General features: G+C 35.9%; 3 protein-coding genes, 1 long non-coding RNA gene and 1 pseudogene across 12 annotated transcripts; 3 read left to right on the top strand and 2 right to left on the bottom strand.

Annotated features, from left to right (window-relative positions):
- The first annotated feature begins 5,464 nt into the window (after window positions 1-5,464).
- LOC137738041 (1,4-dihydroxy-2-naphthoyl-CoA thioesterase 1-like) lies at window positions 5,465-6,710 on the top strand. The gene is made up of 3 exons (XM_068477646.2): window positions 5,465-5,793; window positions 5,928-6,119; window positions 6,436-6,710. Exons 1-3 carry the CDS (start codon window positions 5,632-5,634, stop codon window positions 6,586-6,588), a joined length of 507 nt encoding a protein of 168 aa, XP_068333747.2. The 5' UTR covers window positions 5,465-5,631; the 3' UTR covers window positions 6,589-6,710.
- Window positions 6,711-7,403: 693 nt separating this feature from the next.
- LOC148691962 (uncharacterized) lies at window positions 7,404-8,419 on the bottom strand. The gene is made up of 3 exons (XR_015954607.1): window positions 8,017-8,419; window positions 7,853-7,941; window positions 7,404-7,537 (listed from the first exon to the last, which is right to left on the bottom strand). It is a non-coding gene; the product is annotated as an uncharacterized LOC148691962 (long non-coding RNA).
- A 2,394-nt stretch (window positions 8,420-10,813) lies between these two features.
- Window positions 10,814-11,982, top strand: LOC137738042 (guanosine deaminase-like; annotated as a pseudogene). Its single transcript, XR_015955262.1, has 4 exons — window positions 10,814-10,829; window positions 11,055-11,308; window positions 11,473-11,577; window positions 11,666-11,982. The product of XR_015955262.1 is annotated as a guanosine deaminase-like (transcript).
- Window positions 11,983-12,070: 88 nt separating this feature from the next.
- LOC137737684 (cyprosin) lies at window positions 12,071-15,948 on the bottom strand. The gene is made up of 14 exons (XM_068477227.2): window positions 15,666-15,948; window positions 14,728-15,072; window positions 14,581-14,641; window positions 14,408-14,502; window positions 14,190-14,302; window positions 13,868-14,036; window positions 13,734-13,773; window positions 13,551-13,615; window positions 13,330-13,443; window positions 13,161-13,225; window positions 12,914-13,070; window positions 12,674-12,793; window positions 12,501-12,589; window positions 12,071-12,342 (listed from the first exon to the last, which is right to left on the bottom strand). The coding sequence occupies exons 2-14, from the start codon at window positions 15,052-15,054 to the stop codon at window positions 12,258-12,260; spliced, it is 1,500 nt and encodes a 499-aa protein (XP_068333328.2). The 5' UTR covers window positions 15,055-15,072; window positions 15,666-15,948; the 3' UTR covers window positions 12,071-12,257.
- A 1,327-nt stretch (window positions 15,949-17,275) lies between these two features.
- Window positions 17,276-25,137, top strand: LOC137736611 (uncharacterized). 8 transcript variants are annotated; one of them, XM_088682422.1, is made up of 25 exons: window positions 17,304-17,793; window positions 17,986-18,049; window positions 18,213-18,290; window positions 18,420-18,508; window positions 18,593-18,648; window positions 18,793-18,868; window positions 19,034-19,100; window positions 19,457-19,523; window positions 19,657-19,723; window positions 20,366-20,449; window positions 20,526-20,567; window positions 20,704-20,859; window positions 21,621-21,698; window positions 22,287-22,355; window positions 22,449-22,514; window positions 22,594-22,722; window positions 22,812-22,868; window positions 23,139-23,228; window positions 23,388-23,453; window positions 23,589-23,657; window positions 23,723-23,827; window positions 23,997-24,122; window positions 24,304-24,362; window positions 24,436-24,472; window positions 24,642-25,038. In XM_088682422.1, exons 1-25 carry the CDS (start codon window positions 17,551-17,553, stop codon window positions 24,834-24,836), a joined length of 2,235 nt encoding a protein of 744 aa, XP_088538548.1. In that variant the 5' UTR covers window positions 17,304-17,550; the 3' UTR covers window positions 24,837-25,038. The 8 variants fall into 8 exon arrangements, with proteins under 8 accessions (XP_068331950.2, XP_088538548.1, XP_088538546.1 ...); XM_088682420.1 differs by having other exon boundaries at window positions 17,394-17,793; window positions 23,328-23,453; XM_088682421.1 differs by having other exon boundaries at window positions 17,432-17,793; window positions 18,417-18,508; window positions 24,642-25,137.
- The last annotated feature ends 5 nt before the right edge of the window (window positions 25,138-25,142 follow it).

Here is a 25,142-nt window from a genome sequence, read left to right as displayed (position 1 = left end):
AAAGGAGTCCTGCACTGGAGCCAGAGTTTGGTATGCACATCTTCTTTTTCAGGCTTTTCTATTCAAAATTTAGGACACAAGATCTCTTCCTGTTGCCTTTAGTTTGCTTCATTAGTCACTAATTCAGCATTATATGCTTTTCTTGTTGTATTCATATCTGGGATGTTTATGTCTTAAACTTTATGCCCTCTTGTGTATATGATATATAATTAGGAACAAGGGGATGATATACTTAGTACGATCATATCCCAAATTTGGCCACGTGGTAGAATGACAATCACTACATATATATAATCTAAAAAACATTCCTCTACACAACTACAACTAAATAAAATGCACATGACTGATCAAAACCTTACTCAACAACTGTTGTCCTTGAAATTTTAAACTCAATATCTTTCTATCAAAGTGAAAACTAGACATCACCAAAAAAAAATTAGTACTACTTTTTTTTTTTTTTATCATTTTTCCATGACTTTTTCACTTAAACCATTCCAATTTCCTAGACAAAAGATCCGGCCTCTTTAAATATTTTAAGGATATTTATGTAATCTAGTCTAACCCTAAAGCCTACCTATTCCAACTTCCAACACTTTATTCCTTTTTCCAATACTAAAAATTAGTATTTTATTATTCTCCAAGTTTCTAGCGGATTGCAGTCTGCCAATCTGGGTTAGGGTTGATATATGTGTATTGATTTTCGATCAGTCTTAATTTTCATGATCCTCAAGGGTATGAACTTCGAATCTCCAAAGTTGTCATTTTCAATTTTTTTTGCAATTTGCTAATTCATATATGTTGTCATCTACAATTGTAAATTAATTTAACAAATAATTTTTTTTTTTTGTAGATTAAAGAGTTACATTATTCCATCATTCCATCAAAGAAAAGACGTTGAAATTTAGTTAATTGGTCAACAACCCAAAGTATGTATTTTACTCTAAATTTCTCTTACAATTTATTGTTTATAAATTATGATTAAATTGATGTCTTGCAATTTCTCTTAACCATTGCCTAATTTGTTTTAGTTTGTAAAATTAACATACATATACTATGCAATGGTTTCAAAATATGAAAACTCGTGGAGGACAATTATTTTAATTATTGGGGATATGTAATATTATCAATGCTATGTTATTTTGAATTGTTACTTTTCATATATATACTATGATGTTTTGATTAACAGTTTTGTAACTACTATTGATTTAATTTTTTTTTTTTAATATTTGTGAGAGGCCCCTCTTAACATGAAATCCTAGCTCCGCCACTGGACACCACAGCTGTAATTAAGCAAAGTGAAATTTTAGTATTCGTATTTGTGAGACTTTTTTTATTTTATGCCTTGTGATGATCAATCAGGCAACGTGCCTTTTAACAAAGACATAGTTTTAGTTCCTGATATTCACATGGGATGTGATATCCACACACCTTTTGAATTTTTGGCCGTCGGATCGGATGAATTGAAGAAGATCAACGGACATAAATTATCAAGGGATGTGTGAGAAGTAAAATGAGGTGTGTGGATAGCACACCCCTATTCACATTTGAATTTTAGATAAATTCTCTGCTATCCGATGTAGTATCTTATGATATTTAATAAACATCTTATTCAATAATCAAAAAATAGTAATTTTCTTTTTGAATATAAATTGTTGGGAATAAAAAATTAGATTTTTGTAGTGCTAGTAAGAAACATAAACATTTACTATGACTCGTGTCAACTTGTTGTAGCACATGAGGCAAAGATTTTTTAAGTAACTTCACATTTACCTGCCTTGAAGATTTGGTTTGTTGGACTTTGGAGTTAAGAGTTGGCTTGGGCTTGGCTTCAACTTGGACTACGGCCGAGTCACTCAAATGATACACGGCCCACGATTTTAATGGATTTGAACTTTAATTGGACTCTTGCATGCAAATGTATCGGGTTCGACTCCCGTCAGCGAAAAAAACATTTTTCATTTTATGCTTTTATTTTCCATTATTTCCTCATATAATTTCTCACTTCAACCAACGAATCAACATCCCTTATAGCAAAATGTAATTAGATTCTTGCAAATTAAAATATTGGGAAACGACGAGAAAACATTTTCGTTTTTATAACTCTTTGTTTTCCCCCAATTCTACTACTCGGTAGAAAATAGTGATCGTCTTTCCCATGTTTTTTTTTTTTTGGGGGTAATAAACAGGGTGAAAGTGAAACACCCTGAAACTAGCTTAAAGAGATATTATTACATGAAAGGTGAGTCATAAGGCCCCCATCATATCATCAGAGTCTTAAAACCATTCGCAATTATGTTTTTCTCCCTATACACATGAATCAATTCACAATCCCCAATACCTCTTTTAAACTGTCTGCACTTATTAATGATATTACCAAGAGTGTGAATAACAAGATATCTAAAAAATCAAGATAACATAAAAAACGAGAGAATGAATAACAAGAAATTCGTGTTATGACTACAAAGAATAAGCACGAAGGTATCTGTCGCATCCCGGGCTCAACTCCACCGCAACACAATATTGTCCGTTTTGGGCCTCCATCATGCCCTCACGGTTTTGTTTCTAGGAACTCAGACGAGAACTTTCCAGTGAATCACCTATCTTGGGATTGCTCCCGCGCGAACTCGCTTAACTTCGGAGTTCCTATGAAGTTGATCAAGAAAAAAAAACCGTGGGAAACATTCAAAGACCTCGTGTCGGAATTTGTTATATGTCATAACCAATAGAAAATATTAGTCGTGGGAAACATTCAAAGAGGCTCCTTCACGACACTGGATGGGACTGGATTTGAATTCAATGTATGAGTTTTCCAACGTTTGGTCCGGCGTTAGACCTGGCTGTGTATGTTTGTCGAATATTTTGTGTTGCAAATTTGAATTAATTTTTATATTAAAAAAATAAAATAAAAACACATTGACTAAGGAAATGTTTGTATGTTGATATAAACAAAAAAAATGTTATGTTGTGATCGGGCCTGACCAAAATTATGCAGATTAAGATGCAATCAAAATTGTTCCCTAAAAATAATGGTATGGTCAAACATTATATTAGTAGTATTTATGTAACTAGTTCACCTATAACGGCTACGCTTAAAGAATCAAACTATAAGAAGAAAAAAAAAATCTATTGACTGAGGTTACTTACATGTAAAGTATAGTAATAATCAACTTGATTACATTTAAAGTCTGATAATAAAGTGTTTTCACCATGAATTGAGTTGCGAGGAGTTTATACATGCAATGCAACCTTAAAATTAAATAATAATATAATTACTTTATTGTGTACAAAAGTCAAAAGATACAATCTATTAATATGATAAAACTTATAAAAAATATGACCAAAAAAAAGGATAAAACTTATATAATAATGTTGAGATGTGACTTCCGTACTATGTGCTACAGTTTTTTTTTTGGCGTTAAATTTTATTTTTTTAATTTTTTGTAAAATTTTTAGAGATTGATGGTGCGAGATTGGTTTTTCGTCAACACTCAAGTGCAAGGCACCAACTCGTCCGAAGGAGAAATGATTGTTACACCGAGAAACTCCCCGCCCGTCCCACTTTTACTACTTTTTATTATTAAAATAAAAACAAAGTAAAACAAAAACGAGACCAAACCACTATCTGCTAAAAACAATTAACGAAAGCTATATATTTTGGTTCATGAATTCTTCAACTTCAGTCACTTGAAATTGTTTTTCGACGATTCTAATGCTCATAGTGCTTTAGTCTTGATCTAATAGCTTTAAGATTTTATTACCAACATCCACCTCTTCATGATATGGTACATCGACAACATTGGACGGAATTAACTTGGCTGCTCAACATTTCAGCAGCCACTCCTACTTACATCAAATTTCGTGTGGACAAGTGTCTAAATTTTGATTAAAAGAATTAATACTTGAACATTTGTCTATCCAAAATTAGGGTGTAAGCAGAAATGATTGCTGAAAATTTAGCAGCAAATCTTGTTGATATTGAACTTCATCTCATCCGGGTCATTCTCTCTGAACAGTCTTCAGCTGGCCCAACTGCCTCCATGTTTTTTCGTGTCCATAAAGATCGCACTCAATATGGCGTTGCAAGAAAGCCGTAGATGATGCACCTTGTTAAATTTATATTTTACAATTATTAAGTCTTCCATTTTCAAACCATTCATTTTTTATAACAGTTAACGTTATGTACCACTAAATGAAAATTATTAATTAAAAAAAACACATTTAAGTATTTAAGTAACTCGCCACTTAGTACTATAGTTTTTTAAGTTCGATTTTTATCAAAAGTAAATTCAAACCACATTATTATGACTAACTCATTGTATGACTTAAGACACTCTCTTACTACCTTAATATAAATAATAGTGTTTATTCCAAAACAGAAAAATAGTATTTAAGCGACGTGCTAATTAATCTACTGGAGAAAATAAAAATAAAAAATATTCTGGCATTTACCCTGGAAATTTGATGGCCGAAGAAAAAGGTGGCGGCTGAAATGAGGAGCCAAACTTGACAGGTGGCTAAGACCAGGCACCTAGTCCTAATCAACTTCTCCTCTTCTTGCGTGAGATGCATCACCAGTGCCCCCGCCGACCTCTCCCCACCCTCACGAGAAAGTTTTAGTTATGATGAAAATACGAGTGATACATCACGTGTTTTTATGTAAGTAATGAGAAATTTTATTTTTTAAGTTATTAATTATTTAACACACATATACCACATTTATATAGCAGTACGTAGTGTACCATTCCGTGTGACGGTCACACTAAAAAATCTCTCCATCCTCACCACCAATGGGATGTGTGAATGGACCAAACTACCCTTCCTTCCTCCTTCCCTGGGGATCTTGGCAACCAGTGGATCCTCCAGAAATAACAAGACTTGGTTGCTGAATTTTTAGCAGCCACTCCTGCTTACATCCAATCCCGGATGGACATGTGTCCAAGTTTTAATTTTTTTAATTAAAACTTGGATACATGTCCACACGGGATTAGATATAAGCAGGAGTGACTGCTGAAATGTTCATCAACTAAGTTAATTCCCTCCAAAAATTAGCAAACGATAGGTCACCACCAAGAGAGGATCTTTATCGGATTCTCTTTCTGGGGATCTCAGGATCTTCCAATCACATTCGTTTATCGTGCATCGTGCGGTTAATTTTTACCATGTACTGTTTATATTCAAATCGATCATAGTACATATGGATAGGCATGAGCACGCTTCAGTACAGTTCGACATGGGTTAGGATTTGAACGCATACGCGTTCGTCTATCTTTTGCGGCTTACATCAAAAAGATTATATTTATTAAAAATCACCTAAATTCAAAACAATGTGACCGTTGGATTGAGTTTTATGTTTATTGATCTACTAAAATATAGATTGTTTGGATCGTTGTTACAAAATGGACCTACATAATATCAAAATGTGTATTAAATAGTGTTCTAGATCCTAATATGATAATTCAACACAGTGGAAAAGTCTTACCAACCACTAAATAATCGAAGGGCAATTTGGATTGCTTTGGTTTCATCGTCTAAAAACAATACACAAACCAAATCCAGCGACAGACATATATATATACACACAATATATATGTATGTCAGTTAAATATATTCGCAGTCATTTTTGGTACAGATATGGCTTCACAGTCCCAATCTCAGCCATCAGCGCCGTCGTTATTGCCGCCATCGACGACGTCGACTCTGGATGCTCCACTAGGTGCGCTCGGGTTCGAGCTTGAAGAGATAAGCCCCAACAAGGTCTCTGGTCGCCTCCATGTCACCGAAAACTGCGTCCAGGTCATCATCATCATCTTCTTTCTCTTTTCGTGTCATGAATCTTTTCCTGCTCAAATTTCTGAAAGAAGTTAATTACAGAAGCAAAACAAAACATATATGACTAACTACTTACCATTCTTTCCTGCTGAGACCAGCCATTCAAGGTGCTACATGGAGGGATATCAGCGCTCATTTCTGAAGCCCTGGCCAGCATGGGAGCTCGCCTGGCCTCTGGTTTCCAAAGGGTGGCCGGGATTCACCTCAGCATCAGCCATTTGAAGCCCGCCAAGCTCGACGACCATATCTTTGCTGAAGCCTGCCCGGTCAATGTCGGCAGGACCATTCAGGTAATCCTCTCAAGTCTTCATCAGCAACTGTCATTTCCAATTAAAACACAACAGTTATATCATTATCAACAACAATATCTCTGCATAGGCTCAATCTATGGACTTCATTTCTCAATCTCATTCTTCCCAACATGCTATTTCCAGATAACTTCCTACTGAAAGAGATTTATACTAAAGAAATGTGAATGCCAATACCCAATTATCCACATTGGTTTTTCATCTTTCATCATTTTATCATTTCCTTTTCTGTAACGAATATTGATAAGCGGATTACATAATTCAAGGATTGTTTTCGGGTTTGGCTATTTTTGGGCAGGTTTGGGATGTGAAACTATGGAAGATTGATCCTTCGAACTCAGACATCAAATCCATCGTATCGTCATCAAGAGTTACTCTTTTAAGCAACATGCCTGTGCCGGAGCACGCGAAAGGCGCCGGTGAAACGCTCAAGAAGTATGCCAAATTATAAACTTTGTTGATTTCAAAGGAGATTAGTCCCACATATATGCTTGTGATTTTCCAGGAAACTATACTACCCAAGCCTATTATTGATTGATTTAAGCTTAATATTTATTTACAATTCCCAGAAAACCCGATTATCTAAAGGCTTCTCTCTTAGGAAGTTCTCATTATTTTCAATGGTGAATTACTGCAACATAACTCATTCCATTCAATGATTAATTTCTGCAATATAACTCATTCCGTTCAATTGGTGCCTCTCAAGTGACTATTCTTTTCTCCACATCAATCACACGGGATGTTAGAGTTTTACTCCAAAGTCAATTTAATTTATAAAAATTAAAAATGAGTATTATAAGATTTGAAGAATGTGGGGGTGTGTAGAAAATGTAAGGTGTATATTAGGAATGTGGGGTGTGAGGATATTTTAGGAAAGTATGTAGGGTGTTGTAGTAAGATAATTTTTAATTGAAAAAAAACAAATGTGAGGTGTGTTAAGTATGTGAGGTGTGTTAAGTATGTGGGGTTTATTCAACAATATGTGTGTGTTAATATAATAAACCTTAATAAATCATACAACTTAACATTGTTCCTATAAATTGAAAATTTGATTAAATTTGCAAATACTCGATTCAAGAGTATACATACATACACACACCAAGTTGAGATTAAATGGGAAAATCTACAAGACTACATGTACATAATTTGATTCAACAAGAAATTGTGAATTCTTGTCAAACCGAGTTGCGGAAATCGATAAGCAATGTAAGAGAATTGGGGAAGGAAGAAAATGCAAATAATTACCTGAGAGCGGCAAATAATTACCTGAGAGCGGCAAGCTGCTTGGCCAAGTCGTTGATCTCAACGCCGGAGAGTTTGAGAGAAGAAAGCATTCCGGGCACCTCCCGGGACACCACATTGGATAGTTGGTCCACTGCAGCTGCCAATCTTCTCATAACCTGAAATCCGAATAAGCTTCATTCGCTCACAAATTGATAAAATGATTCCATTGCTCAAAATTCAAAGCACAAAAAAAAAAATAAAAAAAAATTCCAGGGGATGTGAGTGAGCGAGTGAGTGGCTTACGTTTATTGTTAGAATGCAAAGTATAGCGACGGAGAAAACCGCCGCCTATGATGCACGGATGCAAAGAGGATTAGATTTCGAAATTTTCTTCTCTAACAACTCATATGTACTTGAATTTGAATAATAAATTATGTTTTAAAATGTATATTTTTGTTGCTATATATATATTTTCCGTATCCATTGCGTACCATATCTTAATTTTTATAGATTTTCCGTATTGTCGTGTCGTATCATACTGCCGTATCCGTATTCATGCTTCATAGACCGCCGCAGAATCCTGCAGGTCAGAGTGCCATTAACTCAATAAGCAGCAATTACTGGTTAAGTAGTAAAATGGGCGAACGGGTTTTACCGTGGAGAGGACGAAGAGGGGAGAGAGAAGGCCCAACTCGGCCGTGGATCGAATTCGCTGAGCTTGACGGTTTGTGCGGACGGGAGTAATAGGAGAGGAGGAAGAAGAAGAAGATAGCAGCGGTTGCGTTTGGGACTTGGGAGGATGGAGTCCTTGAATTGAAAGTGGGTTTTAGGAGTATCGGCAGTTGCTGCGTCGATGCAGATGGAATATTGGGATTTTGGGAAACAAGAAAGGCGGTTGTGCGGCTGCCGCCGTGAGGAGAGCTCCACGGCTTCACCGTCATGACCACTGTAAGGGGCTGAACCCACATCTCTCGACCGTGGAACTCTGCGGGCTGTCGTCAAAAACAAAAAATGGAACGACGTCGTGCTTCGTTAATCTGTTTGTTCTATGTCCATCTCCAAACGGCATGCCGTTGTGCTTACCCTTTTATGTGACAAAAAAATATTCCAAACTTTTATTTTTGCCTTTATTTTTTAATATGTCTTATGAAACTCGAATTTAATCTTACTTTTATCCTTCAAACAAATACATATCACTTTGCCAATAGCTCTTCTCTCTTTTGAAAAATACTCATTTTTCAGCTCAGATTGGCTATTAATTCTTTTGGTATTGATTCTATGATCAATTCTCTTTTCTCTTTTTTTTTTTTTAACAAAAATACTCTACGACCTAATAAGTTTTGAATACGTGCAATTACTTTTTATTTGGTATTTTATTTTTCCAAATTCATCTATATTTGTGTCAATATCTATGTAGTTTTTTTCTACACCCAACTCAAACTTTAAGTGTGAAACGTTTTTATTATCTTATTGCATAATTATCATCAAATACAAGATAAATTAATAATAAAAATATGATTTGTCAATAAACTCATACCTAATAATCAAGCCCTAACCATCACATAATATTTCTCCTACGTTCTAGTTTGGCAAACACCCGAAGACACTCTCATAAAGAAAAACAAGCTCTTTTTGACAGATGAATTGTGATTTTGAAATTTTGAATCCTTCAACTAAGGTATAAATCAATTTATGCAAGTTTTTTTTTTTGGTTTGATTTCAATTATTTTATGAACCCAAAAAAAAAAAAAAAATCCTGCTGATGTCTACGAAGCTCGCTTGCACTTGCTTCAGTCAATGTCCTATTGTTGAGTGTTAAAAACTTTTACTTTAGGAATTTGGTTTCTTTCTTTTTCAATTTGTGGTAAGTTAGTAGCATGCGTAAAAATCATGTTATTAAAATAGTGATCAACAATACAATTTTTATGTTTATGTTCATGCTTCTTTCTCTTATACAAAAAATGACAGTACTCAGTACAAATGAACAGGCTCACCAAATGGAGATGCTCTCAAGTGGCTTTTTTTTTTCTCTTCATTTGAATTGCTTGGACCTTCTCCAACCCTAGGCTAAAACTCAAATTTCCATTTCTATTCCCCTCCCAAAACTCAACCCAACCCAATGCTAAAATGTGGCCTAAAACCTAAAACTCAAATGGAAGCCAAATTTAGCCCAGGATTAGTGAGGTTGGTCCACCATATATGTATATTTTATTTAGTTTTATATTTATAAATACATTGAATCTAACGGTTAAGATCTAATTTGATGAAATTCAACGGTAAAAAAATAATTTAACGGTTCAAATTTAAATCTAACAGCTAAAGTAATTAAAAAAAATCTTTCATTTGTTTCACATTTTTCATAGTGTTTAACGAGTTTCATGGTGTCGGTTAGTGATTTTTTAGTATTTGTCAGAATATAAATATTTTTAGGTTAAAATGTTCATAAAATTAAATTAGGATAGTCTACATAATTTTTTTTATTAAAAAGTTACTTAAAGAAAAAATGGGGTGTGCTATCCACACACCCCTTGTTCATTTCTGTCCGTTGATCTTCTTCAATCCATCCGATCTGACGGCCGAAAATTAGAAGGGTGTGTGAGAAGTAAAATGGGGTGTGTGGATATCACACCCCAAAAAAATTAGTCTAATTTCATTTTTTAATAATCTGGGACTAAAATTTTAGGCCATAAGGGTTGGAGCAGAAAAACTATTTTTGGGTTAAAACCTAAATTTTCTAGACTAAAAATTTTAGGTTTTAGACCAAGGGTTGGAGATGGTCTTATAGGTGCAAATATTGCACACACCAATGAGTGTGCTAAAGAAGCCAAAATAAATGCAAGAAGGTAGTTTAGAGGGGACGGCTTGTTTGACATGGTCACGCAAAGTAATTTGGGATTTATAGAGAGCAAGGTTGTAGAGGTTGATGAAGACTCTATGAAAACAACTGTTGGAAGGAGAGAACATCAGAGGAGGCAATGCTTTGATTTTGGTTTTTTATTTTTTCAAATGTGTGTAAAGATGAATTTACATATTGAATTGGGGCTTTGAGACCTCAAACCCTAAACCCTAAACCTTTTGGGTTTAAAGAGATATTGATAGTTTAATTAAAAACAATATGGGTGTAAAGAGTAAGCTTGATATAGAGAGAAGTTATATGAGTTAATAACTTATATGTGTGCTTTTTCCTCTACTGATTTATGATCTGATTTGCGTGGAAACATATGAAGATTGAAGAAGAATCATATCAAGGTGGCAGAAGAATAACAACTCACATTTGGCATCTATTATCTTTCAGTCCAGTCACGTACTGTTCTTTAATTCTGTACAAAGTATCAAAATTTATGCTGCATATATATATATATATATATATATATATATATATATATATATATATATTGAACCGGTGCTTCATCATATACCTCCATCAACGTCGAAATCGACCTAACGTCGCAATGGAGGGAGCCGACGGTAAGTGTGTTAGAACCTCTCACTTCAACTTAGCACAATGTATTTCTACTAACAAACGCAACAGCTTAACCCAAAATGTTACTAGTACCAAGATGATGCCATCGGCCTTGCCCGAACGGCCGCCATCTTCTTTCTTTCATGCACTTATTGGTATTGACGGATTAGTCTCTTTCTTGAAACTTATGTGTTTGCTTGGTGACGAAGAAAACCCCGCGACCTAGTAAACTCTGGATGCTCGTGATCACTTTGTTTCTCTAACTTTTATGCTTTCATGGGTTTCTCATACAGATGTGCAGGATAGAGATTACAAGTTTTTAAGAAAGGCGGTTGAAGAAGCATATGAAGGTGTTGAATGTGGAGATGGAGGCCCTTTTGGTGCTGTTGTTGTACAAAATGATCAAGTTGTTGTGAGCTGTCACAACATGGTCTTGAAGAACACAGATCCAACTGCGCATGCTGAGGTCACAGCAATACGAGAGGTTAGACGAAGGAACTTAGATGCAACCGGGAGGCCAAGGTGGCGGTATCCTAAAGCTTAGAATACCGTCACCTTAACGTCCCGATTGCAAGGAAGTTTTTCTCGGAAGTTTAGACCTATCTCATATGAATTCTTCTCTTTTCTTAATGTTTTTTGCTTTGCAAGGCCTGTAAGAAGCTGAAGCAGACTGAGCTTTCAGACTGCGAAATGTATGCATCTTGCGAGCCTTGCCCCATGTGCTTTGGTGCCATCCATCTCTCAAGGATCAAGGTTGAACTGGCTCAAAAATCTTCCCAGGTTTCTTCCTTAATTTCCGGTTTAATCTATAACGCGTAATTTGTACACGAATGTCTGACAGAGGCTGGTCTATGGAGCCAAGGCAGAAGCAGCCATTGATGTCGGTTTTGATGATTTTAGTGCCGACGCATTGAGAGGTACCGGCTTCTACCAAAAGGCACAACTGGAGATCAAAAGAGCAGATAGTTGCAGAACAGGTCTTTGAGGAAACAAAGTTCCAAACGTACTGAACTTTGTTGATGTGCTTCCAAATGGCTTCTACTCCATCAAGCTTGACATGTCGAATAAATTATTACAACAGTAATTGCCGTGCTTATTCAATCCTCTATAGCGAAATGCAAAGCATTTTGATCGTTATGTTAAGCTCTACTGCCGAATCCAGTCAAGCAAATACTTCTAGCCTTAGATGGCAGCACATAATTTACAACAGAATAAAAAATTTGGCAATTGTTGCATCTTATTGCAATTCATACCAAGCAAACAGCCCGCGTTTTATTTATATAAGTTATAAGAGGCCCTAATGCATCGCATTGGATACTTAAATACATAACCCAATGGGACATTTACTGATCCATAATATCTTATTTTCTATGATAATCGTTTAGTATTAGCATAAATCTTTTACGTATAAAGTGGGAAATCAAGTCTATGCACTACGTAGCTTTTGCGAATCCTACCCTGAGATTACCGAAGTCAAACACCGTGTGGTATGCTCCCAAGAACAGAGCTCCAAGAACCCTGCACAATGTAGTAACGTCATTACATTCTTGTACAGAACTTAATAATCGGACATGTCATGTCTCATGGATAATCAGGGGCGTAGTCTCTCCCCTCAGAGTTTTAGCATAATCACAGAAATTCGTTAAGTTGAACATAGAGGGTTCATAGTGACTTACCATAGAGGACCTTGTGGAGGAGGCACATCCAAAGCAGTAAACCCACTAAGACAGACAGTGGAGCATTTTTCTTCAACTTTAAGTATGTACTGAACATGAAGTCCGAACGGTGTAAATAAATTTCAAGGAAAAAATCTTCAGGAATGAAGTGAGACTTGAAGCATTAAGTATACCTGTTCTGGAGAGAGGGTGAAGGATTTGTTTCCAATTGTGAATGAAATGTCTGGCATGAACGCAATGTTATCACAGTTGACAAACGACTTTTTTACCGGATTTGGAAGCTTCTCGCACAACTTTATAATTCATAAAAACATTTGCAACGAAAGAAAAGAATTAAAAGAACTCCTAGAAATTGGTCAATAATCTATATGCATATTATCAGTCATGCAGCCTCAGACTTGAAGAACAATTACCTCATTCACATAGCTAAATATTTTTTCCTTTGCTATTTGTTTTTTAAGCTGTAGTTGAACCCAGTAGACTACCATTTCACACAAGGTACATAAAGGAGTTTCATCGACTGATGACTCCCTCCCGGTTTTGCTCTCAATCACTGACTCAATGTTATTGCTGCAGAAGTAAAGTTTTTCCTCATGTTATGGTTATTTTGATGAAGTTGTAAAAACTGATAACAATTGTAAGAAAAAGAAAAGTCTCAACTTTATATTCTGAGAACCGTCGTATAAACATAGACCCATGTCCACACACACTACATCAGGCCGTACCTGCGGACAATGTGGGGTAAATTATAAATTAATGCAGTAATCCATTTCTTGAGAGGAATTTCAAATGAAGTTTTGAGGAGGTGAAAAGGAAAGAAAATACAAACCCCAGATATTAAATATTCCCATATCAAATTTCCGTAAGTGGCAATGACATTTTTACATTCCAAGCTCGCAAGCCCGTCTGCTCCAATGGCATGGTTGATCTGAGCCACAATAGTCTGAAAAGGAAGAGCTAATCAATGATGGAATACAGGTTGTTACAGCAGAAAGAAATCACAAAAGAAGGTAAATTAATTCGAGTGAAGTATTAGGCACGAGTTGATACAGTTGGACCAGCGAGGAAGGATGTCCCTGAGTCTATAATGGCACCACAACCGCCCCAGCACAGTCCTGACAATTTCAAATCTTGATTTTATGCCATGAATTCCTAGACTTGCCGAGCAAATTTAATCTTTGAAGATGGAATAAAGATAGTTAAAAAAACATAGGAGTGGAAATGTGGTAAAACCTGTAGAATTGTCTGCAACGATAACATCTCCAACCTCAATCTATAGAGATCAATGAAACCAAATCAAATGTCATTTCATTAGGCAAGAAGAACATATTAGAGAGGAACATCAACTTTTTATCACTACAATAAACCTGCCAGTAACCCTTCTGTGAAATTGGGACATAGGTGTGATCACCAATAAAGTGCCTCCAATCAAATCCACCAAAGACGATCTCACCTCCCAACTTCGATGTTGAATCATGATTTAGCCAAATGGAGAAAATTTCCTGGCTCATATGACCTTGTTGCACCATGTTAAACCTGTACCCGGATAACTAATGCAAGCTTTTAACCATAAAAACTCTTCTTATTTCTAAAAGCATCAAATTCCAACAAGAAGAGAAATGAAATACCGCTAAACTAAAAGCCAGTTAATGATATATCAGTGTTAAACAGTTTATGCCAGAACCATACCACACTGGTGTGGCTTCACCAACAGAGATATCCTGAAATCCAAGTCCAAGGACTCCATCAAACTTCGCCGTTAAGAATGTTAGGAATCCTTCCCTTGTAATCTCAACAAATTCCTATAGGATGGGAACAGATATTGCAATACCATCAACAACTTGGAAAAGGAACACATTTAAACAAAAACTTCAGATAAACCAAAATGGAAAAAGAGAGCAACCCACTTGATCTTTGATGATAACATTCCCAATTTTCGAATTATCTCTGCTGAAGTAGCCGGAAATCGAACCAGACCCATAAGGAATTTTGCAGGGTATTCCTAAATAACAACACACACATCAATTTTCAGTTTAATTCTATCAAGAATTGATCAAACGTAAGGGTTAAAAAAATTTACCAATTTTGGAGTAAGTGCTTGAAAGGCTTGCCCTGTATTTAGAATGAAAATAGCAAGAAATCTGCAGACATCCATTACTTTACAAACTGCTCAAAGACTCCAGGAACAACAAAACACTTGAAAAAATTCACTGCAAATTACACTTACAGAAAAGATGCATCTTGAAGATGGGACCCACAGATTGGAGCTGCCAGTGTCAAAGACAACACCCAAGTACTGTGGTGGGGTGCCAATAGCAATCTCTCCATAAAACTGGGTGTCCAGATAATTTTTCAGATACACAATGTTGGATTTAAGATCATTGGGTTGAAGAGCTTGTGACCTGGTGAGTCTTGCATCATTTAATCTGGTGAGGTCCAAGGGCTGCTTCTTTAGACCAATTCTCAGCAGCCCATCACTGGATTTTGTAGCACTAGACAAAGAGCCTGACCAAACCCACAGGCAAATTGCAACCAGAAGTACCTTAAACCCCATTTTTCAGAGTTTATCAGGCTGCCATGGAATAATATTAAAATACAATTTTAGCAGACTGAATTTCACATCCCTAGACCCCAACCTCAGAACTAATCATCCATTCAATTTCATTAATGTGTATACGACAAATTTTCACCACCAAACTTTAGAACTTTTTTTTTTTTATTTTTTTTTTTATACAAGTTTAAACTACGGAAAAAATTCGAACTTAAGCGCACAAAAGACACAACACTACCCTAATCAACCTAGTTACACCGCCTTGATATACAACTTGAAAAACTTCATATAAAATCATCATATTGCAAAGATTTGAACTTGCCTAAGAAGTTATCGGGTATGAATGAAAATTTGCAATTAAGCCTCAGCCTTAGATGACTACATCATATGAGTGGAATATTCCATGATTAAGCTCTATCTTCTTACCAAATCATGTTCATATTCAGAGTCTGACAACATAAGTATATGCTCGACAAGATAAAGTTATCCCGTATGTTTAATTCACATGATAACAATTAACAAGTATGAAGATGTGGAATATTGAGTTAGTAATGATATATTAATGATGAGTGGTAATAAGAATTTAGAAACTTGATAGTGTTCATACTTCATACCTGGAAGCAGTTTCAGGTGGGAATGAGTGGCATGGCTTTACGTGGAGAATTGTGAGAGTGGCACCAGTTGCCGTTTTTATGCTTCTTAGTGTAAAAGTAGCTTTACTGGGCAGCACTTTTTTCGTCCACGATTTATAGGGAGAGAGAGATGGAGAGTTTGGGAAACCGCAAGGCAGTTTCCAGATCCGTAGGGGTTAGGAATTGACCGAAGAATATTGGGAGAGTGACACATATCTTGCTTGCAGAGATTGCTCAGCTGATATCTTACTTGCAGAGATTGCTCAGCTGCTAACTGCTAAGGATTTGCTAATATAATGTTGGAGTTGAGTTGGGAAATTTCTTCATGAATTATTGAATGCCCACAATTGCAAGTGCTAGTTGGCACATACTGACATACTGATAAGTGATAAGAAGTGTGCTGGTTACAAACTTTTACTAAAAATTGGAACAAATGTAAAGTAAAAAATAATAGAGGATTCTAGAACGTGTTTATATACCCGCATTTGTATTAATTCAGCGGTCTTCGAGTTTTATTTTTATTTTTATTATTATTATTTTTTTAATTAAAGTTTGTAATCGGTTATGTTTTGTAATATTTTGATCACATTATTGATACCTCAGTTGACTTACATGGATCCTAACTATGTAGAACCGGGGCTTTAAGATGACATCAACAATGTGATAAGTAAATTCTTCCCACCTATTTAATAAATGATTTATGACACTTTGCTATTTGTTTTCTTAAGTTTTGGGTGATTTGTTGTAGGTTTACTTTTGACGGTTTAAAAATGTATTCTTCCCTAACTCGTTCAGGCCTTAGTTGCTCAAGAACGGGTGATTTTGAGAGTGATTCTCTTCGTATCATCTCAACTACCTAAAGCCCTACCTGACTTGATCATTCATGTTCCACTTGAGAATTGGTATGCACCTTGATTGTGGTGGTATTCTTTCTCCTTAAATCAAATTGAAAATCTCGATTAAAAGAAAATCCCGAAAGGTATGTTTGGATGAGGGTTTTAGGAGACTCAAGAGATTGATGTTAAATTACGAAAAAAATGGACCATAAAATATAACATGGATAAGATTAGAGAAACCCTCCATGAGCGATTGAGCATTACGAAAGCATGTGTGAAGGGTTTCTCTAATTTCATCAATGTTACGTTTATGATCCATTTTTCATAACTTAACATCATTTGGGTTTTCTAAAACGCTCATCCAAACTTTACCCAACAAAATATTATCAAAAAGAAGAAGTTTGGGCCTAGTGAGCCATCCTCGTGATGGGCCCAAATAGAGAGCCCAAAGGTTGATGGTTGGGTTGGGTTACTTACATATCATAAAGTAAGGGGTAATTGCTGTTCGATTCTTGAACTATTATCTTAGTTGAAGTTGACATTTTATAGGTAAATTAATTATGTGAACTATTTGAAACTAACTAATTAGAACTTCATCAGACTCGATAAAATTTCATTCATTTTGTTGTCAAATATTAGCACATAATTTAACACGTGATTCACTAAGGATAAATTCGTCAAGTAGTTGATGACAATACGGATGAAATTTCATCGAATATGATAGTAAAGAGATAAGTAGCTGAGTTTAGATGGTTCAAGGTTAACTTTATCAAAAAAATAGTTCAGAGATCAAATTAAATTAGGATAATAGTTTAGGGGTCAAACGGAAAGAGGTTAGCGCCCAAATCAGGCGTGTAACGGCGGCACGTTTTTCATCGTTACTTTCTTCATTTTGGCGCTTGAGAGACGTTCATGTCGCAAAAAGCACGACAACTATAAAAAAAAATAAAAAATAAAAAAAAAAATCCGAAACCCCAAAAATTCAAATACTCTCTCGGCACTCTGCAACTCTCTCAGTTTTCTGTCCAACAATGGCGTTGGACGACAACGACTGGGATTTGAGCGCCGAAGAATTCGACTCTCTGGAAAGAGACGCGTTCCAGAAACTCGCTCAGCAACGCGTCAACTCCGCTTCCACGTGTTCTTCTTCTTCCTCTTCGTATCCTTCATATGATCTCCTCCAGGTGCCCCAATCTTTTCCCAACAATTACAACAGCAAATGTAGTTTCCAGAGTTCCCTTGCGAAACCCATTTCGAATTCTCTTCCGAACAAGGTGAAATTCGTTTTTTCCCGTCAATGGTTCCTTCTTTTATTTTCCAGGGTTTCGGATGCCTAATTAATTAGAAGTGTTCTTTCTTTATTTCTGAATTTTGAATTATTACCATGTTTTTCTTGGATTTTTTTTAGTAAAAATTAGAAATTTAACACCTTTATCTGTTTACATGTTTGTTTTGCAACAATGCAGGTAGCACCTTTGTCTGCCGGGACTAGAGTATTACCTACATCAGTCCCATGTAAAGTAAACCTTGGTAATTTTCCCTCCTTACCCATTTCTATTAGACAAGTACTTTGAAGTTTTGAACTCTTCTCTTTTACTGAAGTGTTAAAAATCAACTATTTCCAAGAAAAAGTAGCATGAAACCTTATTTTGACTTCTTCGTCACATATGCTACTTCTATCGAGCATGAATAGTGGTCTTAAAAGGAGTTATCACTTTGAATGTCGAAAACGAATCAGGAATTAAATGTCCCATCTTGACAATGGCCAATGGTTAGTCTTCCAATTCCATACCAGTTTGAACCTTTTGCACTCAACTGATTATATTACTCGCTGGTTGCATTGTTATATTCTGTCTAACTCTGGGCACGTACCTCTATCTCGTTGCCTTTTTGCAAGAAGGTGAACGTCTAAAGGAGCTACCTAAGATCACTGTTAAATTTTTTCTTCATGCTAGTGGAAACATTGCCGCAAAATTTCCTTATGACCAGGTATTCCTTTAGGTAAAGTATGTTCCTTCACAACACTTGTCAAATTCTTTGTTTTCTTATCAATTAGATTCCATGTTACACCAGGCAGTAGTAGGTGCTGTTCGCAAGATCCCCAAAGCCACATGGTACGGTAAAGAAAGGTATCCAACCCAACTTTCCTTCCTACCCAAAGCCACTTGCAAAATGCTTTATGCTTGTTCTTCATATCTTGTATGGATTTTTTAAAAACATGGGCATGTTATGGGATGGAGCCCCAGCCAGATGTAATAGTTTTGAATCTGCAGGTTATGGATGTTCCCTATACCTTCTTTGTCTTCTGCTGAGAAAGTTCTTCATGAGACATCTGGTGTTAACATTGAGGTGATAACTTTTGCCCTTTTCCAGTTTTACTTAGGTGTTACATGATGGTTCAGCTTAAATTGGAACATTTTGATGTATACATTGTTACCATTTGTGTTTGAAGTTCACCAAATCTGGATTGTTTTTTCATTTCATTTTTTGATACTTTGTTGCAACTTGTTTCAGGTAGAGAACTTAGATCCCTTAGTTCACCGCGCTATTGCTGCTACCTCTGTTGTTCCAGACCTTCGAGGTAAAGGGTGATTATGCTCATATTAGCGAAGTTCAGTTTGTGCATAATTGATATGTTGGTACGAGTTGTCTTTTTCTTTTCCAGACAGTTTTCTGCTTTTACTTAATTCTCTGGTTGATTGAATAAGATCTGTAACATGTAAATTAGAAGGAAAAAAAAAAGCTAGTTGACAAATATGTTTCCTATATGTTTGAGGGTAAGCTCCTTGTAAGAGTAAATACTGGTCTAAATTGTGGTATTCTATGTCTCGCTTTGTTTTAGAGTGACAGGTTCTATACATCTTTCATTTTTTTTCTTTATAACATTTGCCTCATATTTTTAATTGTTTTTTTTTTTTTGGTCTCTTCCCTGTCCAGACCAATATGATAGGATACCTAGTTGTATTGAATCAAGGCTCTTGCAATTTCAGCGAGAAGGTGTTAGGTATATTGTAAATCTGAAGATTCACCATATGTTTTCTGATAATGTTGTGGATATGTATAATAGTTTTGTTCCCATAAAATATTGTCGTTTTCTTAGTTATCATTTTAAACTTTATCAGTATTGTTTTTTCCAGGTTTATCTTGCAGCATGGGGGGCGTGCTCTCCTTGCAGATGAAATGGGATTGGGAAAGACTTTACAGGCAATAAATTCTTCATGCTTACTCTTTCTGTACCTTCAATGATAAAACAGTCCCATACAACCAATCCTGCATTTGAAAGTTCTTTGCACTTATTACAAGTTTTCCTGGTCGTTTTCCTTTGACAAGCAGCTCTTAATCTTATGGATTTTAACTTTGTAGAACTTTATGTATTTAGAATGCTAAAATAGGATAACATAGGTGGGCGCTTCCTAAGTTCCTATGACTATATGGGTTAGAACCTGTAAATGTCAGACACTTTGGTAATCAGAAGTTTGGAGGACAAATGAAGAATATTTAATCTTGCTATAGGTTCAAGGAAACAGAGAGATATAGAAGAAAAAAGGTGAGTAGAAGCTAGGGGAGAAAGTTTAGATAGAAATATCAGTGGGATCTTTGGAGGGCATCGCAAATTACGTGCTGTCTCATGGTGAGTTGCAGATGCCAGATTTTTGAGTAACTAGAAGAACTTTGGGTTGAATTCATTCATTAAATCCAATTCCAGAATTGTTAGTATAATATGGTGCCAATATGGTGGAGTTCAGTTGTAGGGTGATTTGTTATGCTTCCATAGGATTGGAAATTCTTTGCAAAACCATTCCCAATTTCAGCCTCAGATTGATACCTTATACATTTTGTTTTCAGGCTATTGCTGTTGCATCTTGTGTTCGTGACTCTTGGCCTGTTCTTATAATCACACCATCTTCCTTGCGTTTACAATGGGCCTCTGTAAGTGCGGTATTGAATTCTGTTAGTAAGAAGGTTGATCTTGCCAAATGTAATGTACCCTTTTTCTTTCTTGCAGATGATTCAACAATGGATGAACATCCCTTCATCAGATATACTTGTATGTTGTTTGCTATTCTTGTCTAAATATTCTGGTCACTTTTTGTTTATGCAGCTTGAATATTGAACAGATTTGTCTGTGGTCTTATGCCTTGTTAGTTATTATAAACTTTGTATTTGAATTCTTTTTCCATTAGGTTGTTTTGTCTCAATGCAGTGGTTCAAACAAAAGCGGGTTTACAATTGTATCCTCAAACGCCAAAGGGACCATTCATCTTGATGGCCTATTTAACATCATCTCCTATGATGTAGTCCCTAAAATTCAGAATCTACTGATGGCATCTGAGTTTAAGGTGAGGACTAAAACAATCAGTGTAATGTTCATTTTACTTTCTGTATTCAATAACACAATCTTATATCTTTGATCATCAGCTGTGTCAGAACACAGAGTATGTTGCCCTACACATCCTCCACCTCTGTTTTTTGGATGGTTTTAAAGCATTTAAGTATTATAAATGATGATGCCTATTAGGCCAAAAATGGTTTGGTGTGAAAAGCTCTAAAGCTGGAGAACATGTGAAAGAATGAGTGCACTACTACACTTTGATACGTCTTTCATTTCTTTAGATATTTTTCAAAGAGTTCATAATTATAGATTGATTAGTTTTTAGAGATGTTTGTTATTTACCGTTCAACTCTAGGTTAGCTAAAACACAAGTCTTTGCGGTACACTTGATTACATGGAACCATGTGCTACACTTGTAAAGGTAGGATGTGAATGAAAATCTTAAACTATTTCCTTTTTCTCTCCAATGGTTCTTTGTCCTTCACATTTCTAACAGACCTAATGATAGAAGAGTTTGGCGTTTTCCTTGGATACTTTTTATAAGGAATTTAGATATTTATGTTAGGAATTAGGATCAAGGTATACACTCTAGTTTTCATGTTGGACTTTAACACTTACATAAAATTTTCTTTAGAAACAGTTTGAGCCTCTTTTAAATTGATAAATAGTGTCCTGCTGGTCTTCTCTCTTTTTTTTTTTTTTTTTCTTTCTGTTTCCCGCTTCTTTCAGATGCTGCTTCCTTTGATATGTTCTTAATTTTTTGTTCAGGTTGTGATTGCAGATGAGTCACACTTTTTGAAAAATGCTCAAGCAAAGAGGACAAGTGCCTCCCTTCCTGTCATAAAGGTCTTTCTCTATTGTGAACTGATGACTAGCTTTGCAACTGCTAACCTTTTCTCATTCCATTCTTCTAGAACCTGCCTCTGAGTGACCGTTTGTATATAAGTATTTTGAGGTGTACGTTAGTAAGATATTTTTCTGGTGCCTCCTACCTTGACCAGTAACACTGATGTACCATTGTCATTTCTTCTTAACCATGCACAATTGTCTCAGGTTCACTACTTTTATTATCAATTGCATGGTTAAGAAGAAATGAAGTTGATAATACTGGAAATACTGGAAAAAATTGTTTCCAGTATTATCAATTGTGAGAACCTCATAGGCGGGTTCAGTGATTGAAGTTGATGAAAATACTGGAAACAATTTCAACATTTATCAATTTAAATTTGCATCAAGTCATCAACTAAAGTCTGATTTTTAAGGCCTTTTCTGGTAGATATATAGAAAGGAGTAAAAGCTCAAAAAACTACTTATTGAAAGCATTGACTTTTTTCTCTTTGAATTTATGCCCATTTTGGTCAATAATGCAATAGGGTTATTGAAAGTATTGATCTCAATCTCTCTCTCTCTCTCTCTCGTTTTCAACAATTTCAGAGGGCTCAGTACGCAATATTGCTGAGTGGAACTCCTGCTTTGTCCCGACCGATTGAACTATTTAAGCAGGTATTTCAAAACTCTAGTTAAGAAACTGCATATATGTAAGTATTTTTATCTAGAATGTATTCATTTGTTTATTAATTTCTTCAAATTTAACAGCTTGAAGCCTTGTATCCTGATGTATACAAAAGTGTTCATGAATATGGTAATCGATATTGCAAGGGTGTAAGTCACTATTTCTTTATCCTGAAGATGTTCTGTCAGGTCATAAGAGATTTTATTCCTTACTCGTTTGCAATTTCAGGGAACATTTGGATTGTATCAAGGTGCATGTAACCATGAAGAATTGCATAATTTGATGAAGGCAACAGTGATGATTCGCAGACTAAAAAATGATGTTCTTTCTGAGCTTCCTGTGAAGCGTAGGCAACAGGTCAGTGTCTGTGACTTGTGGGAGGGCCTTAGTAGTCCTGTTACAATTAGTGATCTTTATCTTTCCTTCCCCGCCCTTGCTGATCTCAGGTCTTTTTGGATTTGGCTGAAAAGGACATGAAACAAATCAATGCTTTATTCCGGGAGGTAATCTAACTCTCTTCAATGAAGTTGATAAGTTGAGAATAAGTAGCTATTGTCCTCTTGGAGTTCCAACTAGCTGAAGTTTATTCATGTTCAATTGTGCTGTTATGTTATATGAAGCCTTTTAATTTCCTTTTTCCCCATCTTTTATTAGTTCTATGATTTCTTTGCTGTGGCACCGTGTTTATTCACATTATTTATGTCTTATAAAGTTTAATTGATATAAGGAAAATCATAATAGAGCTTAGCTGCTGTTTATCTCCTTTTTTGTAGTTGGAAGTGGTAAAAGGGAAAATTAAGGCCTGCCAATCCAAAGAAGAGGTTGATTCACTTAAGTTTACTGAGAAGAATCTTATTAATAAGGTATTCATGCATTACGCTCGCAGTACAGGGCAAATGGGGCCAAAATAGTTCCTTTCTTATACCGAAAATGCTGAATGGTCACCCCATTTCTTATTGTAGTTTTTCTTTTACAATTGGATAGCCACTTTGAACCCTTTAACTACCTCATTTGTGCTCCAGGTATATACTGATTCTGCTGAGGCTAAGATCCCAGCTGTTTTGGATTACCTGGGAACTGTTGTTGAGGTACTTCACCCTATGTTATATTCTTCTCTCTTTCTTTAGTTTTATTTCTCTAAGGTGCTTGTGTTTCCTTATCGTTAGTTTAGTCTGCATGTTTTCCTTTTCAGAGTTTTAAACGTTCTATAATGGTTCTTGCAGGCAGGCTGCAAGTTTCTTGTATTTGCACACCATCAGTCCATGATTGATTCGATATATCAGTTTCTTCTGGTAAGGCCACATGAATTTTTCCTCTAGGATTGACCAATTTCTTATAAGAACTTCCAATTTTCCAGAAAAAGAAAGTGGGTTGCATTCGAATTGATGGAAGTATCCCTACTGTGGCGAGGCAAGCTTATGTTACAGAATTTCAAGAAAAAGATTCTATCAAGGCAGCAGTGGTATGGCAGTTTGCTTCATTTATTTACTTTGTTTTACTGTGTAGCCTTACTGAGTTCTGTTGTAGTTCGAAAATTGTTAAAAAACAAAATACTGAAATTTTTGGAGTGCTACAACTCAGGTTGTTCTGTGATTTGCGTCTAATGTTTGTCATTAAATATCATTGTGCAGCTCTCTATCAAAGCTGGAGGCGTTGGGTTAACTTTGACAGCTGCAAGCACTGTTATTTTCGCAGAACTGTCATGGACTCCTGGCGACCTAATTCAAGCTGAAGATCGTGCTCATAGAATTGGCCAGGTAAAGTTCGTGATTCTGAATAACTCTTTGCAATAATTTAAAAATGTTCTCTTCGACAGTTCATGTTTCCAACGCTTATTGGTGTTGGGCTGACCTTAAGCCTATTGTTATTCTTAATTTGTTAATACACAAACAGCAAACGTTGATGCATTTCCTTGATGTGTTTTGTTCATGTTTTTAGGTGTCTTCGGTCAATATATATTACCTTCTAGCAAACGACACAGTTGATGACATTATATGGTAAGATTTTTCGCAATTGTCTACCTTCCAAATAGTTTGATGATTTTTGTATCTCTTAACACTTTATCTTCAGGGATGTTGTTCAGAGCAAGTTGGAAAATCTCGGACAGGTAATTTCGATCACTTCTTGGGGAGCGTCTTAAATATAGTATTCGTTGCACATACATGCACACATTACTGAGCTCTAATTCATCTTCTGTATTCCTTCTTGGGGGCAAAAAGGAAAAGAAACTTTGTTTTTTATTATAGTAAACTGAACTCTGGTTTTTGGACAATCAGATGCTCGATGGCCATGAGAATACCATGGAAGTTGCAGCCAGCCAGCCACGAAGTAGCCCTGCAAAGCAAAAACTTGCATTCAGCCAGCCGGGAAGCAGCCCTTCAAAGCAGAAAACACTCGACTCTTACATGAAGCGTTGTAACAGCAGGGAAGACCCCGAAATCAACCCAAGTTCAAAAACCCAAGGGCACTGAATGAAGACTACCAAATGGTAATTTTGCCAGTTTGAAATGCGTTTAGAGCACAATATTGAAGCTAAACTAGTGATGTGAATGGTGATCTTACCGTGTGAGGTTAATGTAACCGTATAGTTATGTAGATGTTGCCGGAGTTGCATACAAGATTGTTTCGACACGCATGCAATCTATCGAGGTCCATCGGATCGCCCCCCTCAAATACTCTTCTTAAAAATAGGAGCGTTTTTATAGAATACGCCAGTGTACTCTCCATTCATTCGGTGCATGCCATATACTGTAACATACTAGAATTTTCGGAGATCG

Source organism: Pyrus communis, chromosome 13 (genome assembly GCF_041283825.1).
Source record: "Pyrus communis isolate YQ-2024b chromosome 13, ASM4128382v1, whole genome shotgun sequence".
Classification (NCBI taxonomy): domain Eukaryota; kingdom Viridiplantae; phylum Streptophyta; class Magnoliopsida; order Rosales; family Rosaceae; genus Pyrus; species Pyrus communis.
The sequence above is the reverse complement of the archived record's forward strand: the minus strand, read 5'-3'. Positions and strand labels throughout refer to the sequence as shown.

Bases quoted from the DNA above. Each gene is read 5' to 3' on its own strand.
- LOC137736611 (XM_088682419.1), top strand. From the start codon at position 17,551: ATGGCGTTGGACGACAACGACTGGGATTTGAGCGCCGAAGAATTCGAC. The intron at 19,524-19,656 runs GTATATTGTAAA...TGTTTTTTCCAG, and splicing joins TTTCAGCGAGAAGGTGTTAG to GTTTATCTTGCAGCATGGGG. The intron at 22,869-23,138 runs GTAATCTAACTC...CCTTTTTTGTAG, and splicing joins TCAATGCTTTATTCCGGGAG to TTGGAAGTGGTAAAAGGGAA.
- LOC137738041 (XM_068477646.2), top strand. From the start codon at position 5,632: ATGGCTTCACAGTCCCAATCTCAGCCATCAGCGCCGTCGTTATTGCCG. The intron at 5,794-5,927 runs GTCATCATCATC...TGCTGAGACCAG, and splicing joins TCACCGAAAACTGCGTCCAG to CCATTCAAGGTGCTACATGG. The intron at 6,120-6,435 runs GTAATCCTCTCA...ATTTTTGGGCAG, and splicing joins ATGTCGGCAGGACCATTCAG to GTTTGGGATGTGAAACTATG.
- LOC137737684 (XM_068477227.2), bottom strand. From the start codon at position 15,054: ATGGGGTTTAAGGTACTTCTGGTTGCAATTTGCCTGTGGGTTTGGTCA. The intron at 13,444-13,550 runs GTATCAACTCGT...CTTCCTTTTCAG, and splicing joins CCTTCCTCGCTGGTCCAACT to ACTATTGTGGCTCAGATCAA. The intron at 13,071-13,160 runs GTTGAGACTTTT...TTACTTCTGCAG, and splicing joins GACGGTTCTCAGAATATAAA to CAATAACATTGAGTCAGTGA.